The following is a 12,085-nucleotide window of genomic DNA, read 5'->3' as shown; positions in this document are numbered from 1 at the left end:
CAAACGCGTCTTTCCTTGCACGCAGAAGCACACGCCATGCAAATATGAAATGCGATAGTGGGCATCAATCCTTACAGGGAAATACAAGGCAACAAAGGGACACGAACTAGCCGACAACGAAAAAAGGACGGGCAACCTCACCGCGCCGCGGCGGTGGCTTGCCGTCGTTGGAGCATTATGACAAATGAGCCACCTGCTACAAGACAGCAAAAGGAAAGTAAAATGTGTGAAGGGAATCAGCATGCACACTACGGCAACACCGCCTTCACGCCTCATAAAGCAATATTTGTATACCCGATAGTGCCTGCATATACCTTGAAATATGCAGAGCATCGTGACCATGATACATGAGAACGTTTCACTTGATCTACGGGCAAATGAAATTAAGCTTTCCTCGTAGAACATGCGCTGGGGGAAATGTTTCCTAGAACCCAAAAGAACGCTGTCCATGGCGGCCAGCGCTTTTATTTTAACAGAGCCAAAAGTTCACAAGTAGCCCAAAGACTCGGTATCCACTTCTCTACCAAACACTGAGATTGGCACATGTTGTCAAGAGAAGCTCTAGTTTAGTGTGCCGTCTGTAATAAATTGTCCTAGAAAAAAGCAACTCTACAGCTCCCTGTAAATTCTTTTCCTTCACACAGCTCACCTGGCTGCCCGACATAGTCCGTGAATAACTTCGGGAGTGTTCTTGTAAGCATGCAACTAGCGGTAGTTCAGCTACACGATGTACATTCTAGGGAATCGATAGGGCAAGGAAAGGCATATACTCGTGAGAAAAGTGTGAATGCTTCTAAACACATTCCCGTGAGTTCTTATCAGTTCGCCTTGTAGTGAAACTCATAAAGCCTGCCCACCCACCTAGACCAAATCTCCTGGCTCGAGACACACAGCCGACCGCCTCTTAACATCGGGCCGTGCTTGTCTTTCCTTGAGTTCCAAACGTTAACGATCATTAGTATGTTGTTCTTTGAGTCGCTTTGCTGGCAATGGTGCCTGCAAGTTTTGGGCCGCCAGGCCCAGTCCCAGATTGGGGAGGGTATCTTTGGTGTAGCCAGAGATACGGGAAAGTAAAGGGAAGGCTAGTGACTGCTGAATAATTTGTGTATGTATTTAGCGTAGCGAAGAAACCTGAAAATTGTGATTAGACGTTTGTGACTATGGAGTTTGCACATGCTGCAGGAAAATGAGGTTGGAGTGCTCAGTCTGCCCACTTGCCACAGGGTGGTAAGCAAGGCTTATACCGTGTTCATTGTATAGGCGAATCACAAAGGTACGGCAGCACGCACCAACGAGCGTCTAACCTCTGCGCCCAGTAGTACTCCTCCGGACTTCTTTGGAACTCCAGACGTAAGTTAGGAATGAATGAACCATTTTTCGCGGTGATAGAAGAGGAAAAGCGGGTGAATTGGGCATATTCGCTGAGCCCGTCGGGAACGATCTAGATGCTCTCTGGACTACCGACCTACTTCAGCCCAACAACAAAGCCCATTGTCAGAACAGTCCAAATCTATGCAGGAGCCTGAAGGCTTCGCGAGAGGCCGGCTTTAGGAAAGTTTAGTGGCTTCTAGTGCTGGCAATCAGGGCATGGCAGTGCGTTCTCCCCGGGTGCAGGATGCATTCTAGGCATCAGAAGGACAGTACTAAGTTTCTTCGTCGCACTGTGGATTCCACCGAGGCCCACAAGAGCAGGATCACATGCTTTGCGCATACCGGTATTGCTTAGCGAAATCCAAATGTGCATACGACAGAGGCCCTATTTTGATTGTAGCACAGTAGGCCATCCTCAACGTGATACTGCTTTACCAATTTGTCATGCATGATTTGGTAACAGTAGCGGATGCGTGGATGAATCAAGCAGTAGACGAACTCATTGTTGCTGGGCACAGTGAAGCATCCCAGAAAAAAGCAGTTGTGCTGCGCACTAGTGAATTGCTGTGGAGTCGCGAAAGTACATAAGCAAGCGCATTGTTGATGCCTTCAGAATACCTCACCATACATTCCTACTTCAGAAAGCAACCAAGCCAGCCCACAACTTTAGGATCATCAAGTCCCTAAAGGAACATTAAATGTTGATGGCAGGTGTGGACAATAACGCGAAGCCTACATAAATAAGGCCGGAAATTCTAGACGCTACACCGAACCCTACAAAGCTATTTTCCCACATAGAATGCCCTTTCGCGTTTCCGGCGAAACGATGAAAATAACCAACAATAACCTGATGCATCAAAGATCCTATAGCCGGTTGACGGTGCAGAGTACTCACCGCGGTGTCATTGGCATCGATTGTTAGGAACCAAGGACGCTCATAATCAGCAGCACGAATTCCCGGGGAAATTTAAGACGGGCGGAAAGCATTCTTGCTGCAGCATCGGCCTTCGTTGATCAGGTCGCAAACTAAGGTTTCTCAAGCAGAACAGTCGTAGTTGGAGCGGTCAGAGCAAACCCAGGAATGAAGTTTGCCAACAACACGCAAGCCCGTGGCACTGCGCAACAGGCATGTGTGACAAAAGTGAAGGTCACTCCTTGAGCGCCAAAATTTTCCCGTGTTCAAGTTCATTTTTAAAAGTTGAAATGCAGAGCCCCTTGAATGCAATTACGTTTGTCAAAGGCAAACACTGACGTTCCTGCACATATCATTGCTTGTCTTGCAACAGCGAAAGCCCACGCAGCTAGTGTTGCAGGCTTTTCTAAACGCTCGGGCGGACTATTAAGATGTCCATGTAAAGCTATACACCCATCTTTAAGAGGTTCACAGAAACCGCGAATCAATTAACGCCGCAGTTCCGCTAGGGTACTAGCAAGTCCTACCGGCATACACATAAAGCCGTTTTCTCGGGTTCGAGTTTAGCCAGCATGATGCGTCAAAAAACTTATATTCCACAATTATTCTGTTTACTAGCTCAACATGAGCGCACATATGACAACTTCCATCTGTCGTATGCGCCACCACCAGCTTATGCTCCTAAGGGATGCTCAACTCCTGCGCTCTGTCTTCTCAGTAAGTGCTTCGCCTGCCGCTCAATGTCTTGGTGGTACCGTGTGGGCCGCGAATTTTGTGTTATATATCTGGGGTCTTACCCACAGATTACCGCAACACGACTCAGTCAGCGACCAGCAGGTATTACCCGGCTGGCATCTCGTGCTTATTTAGCAGGGCCGCTAACGCATCCTTGACATTTGCCCATTCCTGCCGGTCCGCGAGCAAACCATTGGACATATCATTTGATGAAGTGCAGCTACAGAGCCAGTATGATGGTATGCGCGCTCAAAACCGTTTCCTCCTACTGTGCTGCTGAGCGGCCCAAATCAAAAGCCTGTATCGCCTTTGTTGAGGTACCACCACTACCACATTCACCACGGATAAAATGAGCGTAATTGGAGAAGCAAGACATACTTCGTTTTAGCGTTTTTTGACACATTGATTTTCGCACGCTGCAGGGGTAGCCACGTGCTCCACTTTCATTGGACTACCCATGGCTTTCCTGTGATTTTGTCTTGGGGAGCGTTTAATATAAAAGTGTTGGCGCCCGCTGACAAAACCCAATTTTAATTTGGAAGGCACTTAAGTACCGATTTGTCAAACTTCGCGTTCTTCCGGCAGCTAACAAGGGTGAATCTTCGGGACAGCATCAAGGAATGAATAGGCAGATGGCACTTCTTTGTTCGCTAGGATAAAATATAGACCTCACCTCAACTGTTTAGTATTGCTAGCTGGTCCTGATCACTAATTTCTGCTTGTGGCTGTGCAGAATTATGTCATGGTCGGTGCCCAGGTGAGGCTCTCTTCTGCCTACCCCATTAAGTGGGCTTCAGCATGACTGGGCCAAGATGTTCTCGGATGCTCATGTGTTTGCTCGCCAAGTATCCTGGTTCCCCTTTCCCCGGTCTTGTCCCTCAAGTTCTTTGGCCTTTTAGACCGCGTTTACTTCACAATATTTGACTGAATCTCCCATGACTAAAGCGGGGGCGTTATTGGGAGGCTAGCTGGGTTGCCTAGAAGTTAAAATCCTTCGGATTTTGTTTTCTGGTCCAGTATTGACTACAGGCTACACTTGGATGATACAGCTCAAACCTATGGATTCAAATGCCAGACTTGGCTCTTCCTTTAAGCCAGAGAGACAGGCATTGCGACTAATTGCTCCTAACCCCCCTCCAGTCCATTTTATCTGGGAGTTCCACAAGACAACCTCTTATTCTGTGAGTTGCTAATCATCCTGTTACCAACTGACGTGACATCCTGGGTATACTTTGCGTGGGGCCGCTTCGAAAGCGGCTGATCGTTTACGTCGTGGCTGTGGCGGACAGAACTTTAATGTTTGTCGAGACTCTTGTATGCTGTTCGATTATTCAGCTTGCCCATTCCTCTCAAAGCTTGCTGGAGAGCTGATCCCAGCATAAATCAATGAGGTAAGGCCTGTGCAAAGACTTGAGCTGTAGTATTCCCTACAGGCTGACGACTTTCTCCACATCAAAAGAGCTGCCACTGAAATGCTTGTGCTTCCAAGCAGCGTGCAACAAAACGCAGTTCTCCATCTTAATCCAGGGGAACAACGCAAGAAAATCTTAACCAGGCGAATACAGTTTTCGAATATTTGGGCATCTTTACAGCTGTCGCGCTTTTCTGGCCGGCATAACCTCATAGACGCATGAATGAAAATAGCATTGGCTAGCAATTTATGCCTCGTTGGAAGCTGCGGGACTACCGCGTTCGTTAAAGCTTGCGGGGCGGGCTCTGCCTCCGCAGTAGGCTTTTCAATACCGCCAGCTCCCATCGACAGGTCTTTTTTCCTTACAGCTTTTCCAAGAACGTCAGCCCATTGAATTACAACATAATCTGTTTGAAAGCAGACAACTGTTGTGGGGCAAACAGACGTCCCACTGCTCACTCGAAACCGATGGATAAAACGGGGAGCTGCTGCATCGAACCAGGAGCTGCTAGCAACTGTAATGCTACCGATAAGATCTCCGTACGGAGACACTTAGCTCTAAATACAATGCAAGCTTAAAAGATTGCTACTAAATCTTCCAAAAAAGTAAAACCTTCCCTGTCCGCGTCCCCGAGAAGCTCCCAACATAAGGGGAGAGGACCAGCCCGAATGCGCGTAGCTGCACCCTTGTAAGCAGTCCGTTCATTCACAGCTAGTTGCGCATACCATCTATGGCAAAGGCAAACGAGAGTGCGTTTTCTCGGTATCGAGCTAACGGTATCATTCAGCAAATAGCACATAATAGCAAGCATGATAGAAGTTCACGCTGAATTCACACTTTTAATCGATGTAGCTAGCCTGAAAGAAAGTGTGTAAATGTAGCTTAGCCTGCTACAATGCTGGAGTTTGGTGCAATGCCCTGCAATAAGGGGCATGCAAGAATAGCCACACCACGCAGTGAGCACTCAACTCAGATTAAAAATTGGGCCTTTGGTAATAACTCTGTTCATATAGTTTCTCCCATTATAAGGGCTTCACTGAAATTGTGGAAAATATTATTCAGGTGGGACGAACACTGCAGAAAACTTTCAGCATAGTGTGTACTCGGGTAGCTAAGGCACCCCCTCCGTCCGCACACTTTATTCAATTGACATTGCTCAAGAAGGCGAATGGATTCGTGAATAAAGAGGTTGAGAACCTGTGGATGGGCCTTTTCTCCTTGAAGGTGGGACAGCAAGAAATACCGCATTAGCACGAGGCCACCGAGGTCCCCTGCTCGTAAGCGGTCTTTACAAAGATAGCATTTGAAAGCCCATCAATTTAGACAATCAAGGGTCTCTTTTTTTTGCTTGTTTATGCCAGTGCTTTAGTAGGTAGAGCGTGTGGTGTCAGTAGCAGCACTTGGGATGTCCGGGGAATGCCACGAGGTTTTTCTCCACAGCGGCATGAAGATGCGTTCTATATAGGTTAAATCCTTGGAGTGGATAAAGTGTAGCAGTCTAGAAGTCAAGATAGGTTGACTTCGGTCGAAGAACTTTGAAGCTGTACGCCCGCAATATCAGGCAGGTGACCCTGCGAACAATCGGGGCTCTCCCTCGCTCTCCCGAAAATAATGGCATCTCCCTAGAGATTTACTCGTTTGTATCCCTTCACAAATTACAACTTCGATTGGCAAGTATAAAAATCGCTCGCTTACATGCTGTTTTTTTGACTTAAAGCCCCCCCGTTTTCCCCATAAAAAGAACACATTCGAGGTGATCAACCCCCCAAGCGTTCGCATTCTTTCCTTCACCCTGGTTCCGAACGTTTTCTGCACCTCCATTCCCGCGCAGATTGCAGTGATCCAATCACTCCTAGGTACACCTTCCACTCATATGAAGATGTGCTGCCCCAAGAAAATCCTGCACCTCACCCTCCTCACCGCAATCTCCCTGCAGCTGGCTGCTGCAGCGCCCGCTGAAGAGGCCTTAGCTGAAGCACAATCTGCAGGCTCGGCAGCATTCTTGGCATCCACAACAAGTAGTCAAGAACCTGAACCTCCACTGACACCTCAAGAGGGCCGCCTGACTTCTGACACACGAGAACAGACGGCTCCAGAGATCCCAGCTCGTGCAACATCAGAAGTACATCTGGTGTCCGAGCCTTCTCCCTTTGGCCACGCTTCGTCTGCTAAGCTTCTTAGCAGCAGAGAGGGGTTTGAATCAGCAGGACGTTCCGAAGTATCCACTGCCGATTCAAACTCTGAAGGCGACTCTGTACCCCAACTGAACACGTCTGCTGCCCCCGCAGCGCCGTTTTCTGGAGATGCCCCAGTAGACGTGTCGGCGGAAGACAATAGCACATTTGACACTCGTTTGTACCTTCCAGTGCACAGGCGATCCCAGGAGCGCCAGCAACAATGGATGTCAGATGAAATGCGGCAGGACGTACTGGTAGAGCAGCTACTGCAGAATACAGCAGCGCAGCCGTGGGATGCCTATAGGCGACAGCGCCTCAGCGGCCTCACAACTACCCCAACATCTGACAGCATCGCCCTACGGGAACAGGAGCACTAAAAGTCGGCAACAATTATATCGTTACAGAGAAGGCAAAGCAGTGAAGAGCTACGGGCATGTAGAAGAACACTGCAGTGTACATCGCCGATACCTACTGTATGCAGTACGGCACTATACTTATTCCTCTGGGCGCCAGGTGTATGCAGGTAGCATACACTACATGCTATTAAGAGCGCGCTCACTCCTGGTATTTTAGACACCTTAAAAGAGGTGTCCCTTTTGGCTAGAGCATAAACTGCATGTGACGTAGCAAAGCTCCGTTACGGCACTTAAATTTTGTCTCAAAGTCGCATCTGCAACAGCTTTTGTTGTAACCCATACTATTAGTCTCCCTGCTTGTGCCGCACCCAGCAGTGCACAGGTGGTATCAGTGCAGACAACATCCTTCATACGAAGGCAACAACCAGTATTGTCGCTGGTAGAAAGCTGCTAAAGAACCAGTCATGCCGCTGCGCCGATTAGGTCGAAGCTCATAACAAGCTCGTCTTCGGTCCGCTTGTGGCGGACCTGTTTTTCAGTAGAGCACACATACTAGAATTTGTCCTTCCGCTTCCGGCCGGTGTACTTCGAGTCTGGTCGGACCTTTTTTCCCTGTTCGCCCCATAGCAAACAGCACTTCCGCATAGTTCACAGATATCCTACCGAACACAGTGAGATATGTACACAGCCAGGCTCGCCAGGACGAGGGAACGCGGCCAACGGTACCATGGGCAGATAGCGCAGCCCAGGGTGGTACTACCACCAGCAGAAAGGATGGGTCAACAAATACCTTCTTAATTTGCTGCTCCTTCTTTTTGCTGATCCACTCCCGTTTGCTGATCTGCTTCTTCGCGCGACGCCCAGACACCATTGGACGCCTGTGCAAAAATGGCATAGACCGAAGTGCGCATGGAATTCCCCTGAAATACTAGATAGAGCACGTTACACTTACAGAATCAGGTAATCCCTAAGCCCCATGCAGACGGATCAAGGTGAGGTGAGGAGAGAGCCATTAATGAACAGTGATGTTATAAACAAGAGGATGTAAACCCTTAACCCTGGGTGGCGGCGCTGACTCTCTTCCCATGTTTATGACTGCGGAATTGCCAAGTGCCTTTGGCAGCTGCTGCGTCTTCCGACTTTGTCCACCGGGCAGCCATAAGCATAAAAAGTATCTGATCGTACAGGAAAAGCACTAGCAACCATAGCAGAACTGGCAAGGAAGGATGACTGTCCAACACACAGAGCAAGTAGCAAAAGACACGACGGGCGCATCCGGCCAAAATGTTAATGGCGTCCCATGAAGCAATTCAATTTAGCCAATAAAAACCATTCAAGATGCATAAGGTTCAATAGAAGTCTATGTGTATGCGCAAAGACATGAAAGTGCCTCTACCCTCGGGTTGACAGTACAAGAACATTTTCTAGCTGCCACAGTTCACAACCGTAAGCGCATGCAAAGCTTAGCATTCGAGCAAGGCTTGGAGACTCATGTCTCATATCGCCTGAATCCCGCAAACGGGGACGAACTAGAGGCACACGCGCACGAAGCGATGAAGGGACAGCGACAGGGCTAGCCCGCATTTGGGGAGCCAGCAGGACTGCGGTGAGCAGATTTCCAGCAATGGAAAAGCAGGATACGGTAGAGCAAGATACGGGAGGAGCGAAGGCAATATTACAAAGGAGATCAGAATCCGAACGAGACAAAGTGAGTCGCTGCGTATTACTTTTTGGCCCTCGTAGAGTTTGGAAAGTCAACTACGAGACCTCCCTCAAAACCGCTTCGTAAAGCAGCAGACGTGAGACTCTCCAGCTGCTCCGCATTGTCCGGGTAGAACTGCAATGCCTGTAGCGCAATTACAAAAACCAGCTGCAAGCGGAACTGTAACAGCATCTGCAACAGCAGTATTTGTCGATGGCGCATCCAAAGTGGCTTATCGATCCCGTAAGTATGTCGTGGTGTGAATGCGTTCATTTGTTAACATCCATAGCATATCGACTGGCATTTCTGGCATTTCATTAATTCATGCACACTTGCCCATCTACAGGTCATTCACGAGCAGAAGTAGACAGGGACGTGTACGCACCAATAGACACAATGATCACACATACGGATTAACAGCATAAGGCGTCGTCTATCTCCACGCACACCCGAATGTCATGCATATGAAGACGGGCCTCCATATGGCAATACTGGATACGGGCAACCCCCATGGCTTCCTGGATCTGCCGTTTGCACATGGGAACGGTGGAGTGTACTTACAGCTCGGGCCCCTGGCCTTAAAGCCCTCGCAAGATGCTGGAAGAAGCAAGTCTGTCTCCTGTAGGCGGAGGCTGGAGGTGCGGGTCTTTCTCTCCTTCTGAGCTGCTCCTTCGTCTGCTGCTGCTGCTGCTGCTCAAGAATCTTGTCTTCTTCCATATCCTCCTCACTCTCACTGCTGGGCACCTCCTCCTCTGCCTTTGCTTCGGCTCCGCGTGTAGAGATAGCCTTGCCGAAATCCGACTTGATGTCCGAGCAAAGCCATTGAATGGCGCTTATGGAAATGGCACCGTCAAACGTCCCCGGCCGAAAATAGAACGCTGCGAGCAGACATTCAACTCTGGATGGGGAATCTGTCATACGTGGATGGATATACATATATAGATATATATATTTTCTGTTTGGAAAAACACAGGTGCATCTACTTAGAAGGCTCATATTTGTGCTGCTACGTATCGCTGTAGATGAATTTGCCCATTTGATGTAGAGAGTTTTGCAGCCCATATACCGGCATTTGTCCGTGTATCGGCAAGTGCTCGTACACTTGTACCCAAGACAAGAACCCAAAGCACAGAGGTATACGCATGAAACCAAGATAGCGCGGGAGTAGAAGTCACATTCCTTGGAGCTCTCGATAGCAAATCAAGGGGTTTCCATGCCGTGTCACGGCCATGTCCCTGCAGAAAGGGGCTTCTTCTAAAAATATATTTCAAGCTAAAACTCGGAGGTTTGAGCATACGTCTGCCAAGGTCGGCCTCTATGGCATCCGCGTTGTTATAGTTCTCGAGCTCGTCGGCCTGCTCTGAAGTACACATAGAAGTCCATATAAACAGGCGTCTTGGTGTTTAAATGGCTTGCGTTCGTGCAAGCGCATCAACTCGAGTGGCAGAAGGAATGAGCTAAAAAGAGAGTGGGGTTTGTATGTATGTATTTGAAGGACTCGGCCCATATGCATAGTGCTCGACCATCAATATAGCGTAGCGAGTCCTATATATATATATATCTACAGATACAGATGCATGCAGAGACATGCACTCAACGAACAGGGGACAGAAGCAAAGCTGCAAGAGAGACAGGCATAGATATTCCAGGCTTCACGGAGGCCTGCGAGGCTGAGGGTTCGAATGTGGGGTAGGGGGGAGGCCCCATATCCTGTAGCAGCTCTACAACAAAAGCTAGCAAACCGAAAAAAGCAGGGATGACAGTAGCAGAGCACCTAGCATGGAACGTGAGATATCCAGGCCGACAACAAAGTGACCTTTCTCCGAAACAACGGCCCCGCTCATGCCGCATCCAAAGCCCAAGTCCAGAACCAAGCAGCTCTGCAGTACATGCGCAATGCGAGCAGCCGCAGTAGGGTGTCTGTCTCTCGTTTTAGGAGAAGAATAGCTCTGGCAGCTACGAGATAGAAAGAGAGAGACAGAGAGCGAGAGAGACAGAGAGAGAGATAGAGATAGATAGATAGATAGATAGACAGATAGATAGAGAGAGAAAGAAAGAAAGAAAGAAAGAAAGAGAGAGAGGCAAGACAAGCAGCAGCAGCAGCAGGGTAACAGCAGTAGGTACAGGAATGCCAAGAGCATCTACGCAGACGCAATCAAAGCAACATCAGGACGGAGCAGCCACCTGATCGTCGGGCAGCAGGAGCATCTCGAGGGCCCTTTCTGCTAGCTGTTGCTGAACCGTATGCATCCGCGAGCTGCGTGCATATCGAAGCGACTCCTCCTCCCCGTAATACTGCAGAAGTAGAGGGACACAAGGCCAGGAAACACGCCGTTAGAGCGCAGAAACATCAAGTTCGGCTTGTTAAGAGGCAAACAGAGACGGCGCAAGAAGCACAATGCAACAAACAGCAGAACGGAGTCTGAAGCCCCAAGAGTGACACAGAATGCCAGCAGTAAAAGCAAGGAAGCAACAAGGCGCTGACGCAGCTTGCTGATAAAAAAACAGCCGATGGGAAGGCGAAATCGGCACATGTGTGCAGCACACTGCTTCAGACAGTGCTAAAGGGCGATATCTAGAGCGAAGCTTTTTACCACATCGGCGGGAAGAGAGTACTCGGGGCGGCTCATTGTTGCGGTATAGACAGGGCAACGCCCCCACCAGTCTCCCTCGAACTTTCTGTCCGCGCCTTTCGTGTGGTATCTTCCCTTCAGGGGGAGTTGTCAGCTTGGCAGCCCAGCCTGACTGATCATGCGGCACCTCTTCCTGAAGGGGCCTTGTTGAACGAACTCTACAGCTGCGCCCTGCGAGCCGCGGGATTACAGCGCCATACTACACGCCTTAGGGTTTACAACCGAAGCGTCTGGAAGAAGGCTGCCGATTTCGAGCGGCGTTACTGAAATTCTTCAAGCCTCGAACAAACGGCAGCTCAACAGGCGTACCCAGCACTGAAAAGCAGCAACCGCCTTCGCACGGGCAGCCCACAATCCAGTTTCCCGTCCCGATACATTAAGTTACACTATTTGGTGCTGCCTCATCTGCTGCTGCGAGGAAGGCTTGGGATCTGCGGCCCCGCACGAGCATCGGTGGAAGGGTCCTCTGGGAGCAGTCTGTAACGGAGGGGCCCCCCTTCCCCCAGAGGTGCTGGATAGCACCAAATATTCTTTGATTTGTAAGCACATGTATTAATATGCGTATATACATATGTATATGTATCGCCTTCGAAGGCGTTGGCTAAGGAAAATCTCGGCGATACCGTCCTATCTTGGAGGGGGCCCCTTGGAGGGGCCCCCCTCAGGCAGGTGTCGCTGGATGAGGAGAGGGAGGGTAGACGGAGGAGGACAAGTCAGCGTCCTGTAGGGGATTCGCACCTCTCAGCGTCGCACCAAGCAGGAAGAAGGGGTTGGCCGTTGAGCCGT

The 12,085-nt window shown here is 49.4% G+C and overlaps 2 protein-coding genes across 2 annotated transcripts; one reads left to right on the top strand and one right to left on the bottom strand.

Annotated features, from left to right (window-relative positions):
* The first annotated feature begins 6,310 nt into the window (after positions 1-6,310).
* Positions 6,311-6,985, top strand: LOC34619539. Its single transcript, XM_022732827.1, has one exon. It carries the CDS (start codon positions 6,311-6,313, stop codon positions 6,983-6,985), a length of 675 nt encoding a protein of 224 aa, XP_022588965.1.
* A 531-nt stretch (positions 6,986-7,516) lies between these two features.
* On the bottom strand, positions 7,517-11,296 carry LOC34619538 (probable 18S rRNA (guanine-N(7))-methyltransferase). The gene is made up of 9 exons (XM_026335518.1): positions 11,261-11,296; positions 10,851-10,961; positions 10,441-10,546; positions 9,964-10,026; positions 9,228-9,544; positions 8,692-8,810; positions 8,041-8,139; positions 7,755-7,842; positions 7,517-7,576 (listed from the first exon to the last, which is right to left on the bottom strand). The coding sequence occupies exons 1-9, from the start codon at positions 11,294-11,296 to the stop codon at positions 7,517-7,519; spliced, it is 999 nt and encodes a 332-aa protein (XP_026191303.1).
* Between the last annotated feature and the right edge of the window lie 789 nt (positions 11,297-12,085).

The sequence above is a fragment of the Cyclospora cayetanensis genome, unplaced genomic scaffold, assembly GCF_002999335.1.
Source record: "Cyclospora cayetanensis isolate NF1_C8 unplaced genomic scaffold, CcayRef3 CcayRef3_contig_70, whole genome shotgun sequence".
Taxonomy (NCBI): domain Eukaryota; phylum Apicomplexa; class Conoidasida; order Eucoccidiorida; family Eimeriidae; genus Cyclospora; species Cyclospora cayetanensis.
This window is presented reverse-complemented; position numbering and strand designations above follow the sequence as displayed.

Excerpts from the sequence above, each read along its gene's own strand:
- LOC34619538 (XM_026335518.1), bottom strand. The coding sequence starts at position 11,296 with ATGAGCCGCCCCGAGTACTCTCTTCCCGCCGATGTG. Across the intron at positions 9,545-9,963 it reads AGAGGCCGACCTTGGCAGAC|CGTTCTATTTTCGGCCGGGG; the intron begins GTATGCTCAAAC and ends GTCTGCTCGCAG. Across the intron at positions 7,577-7,754 it reads AGGAGCAGCAAATTAAGAAG|GGAAAAAAGGTCCGACCAGA; the intron begins GTATTTGTTGAC and ends TGGGGCGAACAG.
- LOC34619539 (XM_022732827.1), top strand. The coding sequence starts at position 6,311 with ATGTGCTGCCCCAAGAAAATCCTGCACCTCACCCTCCTCACCGCAATC.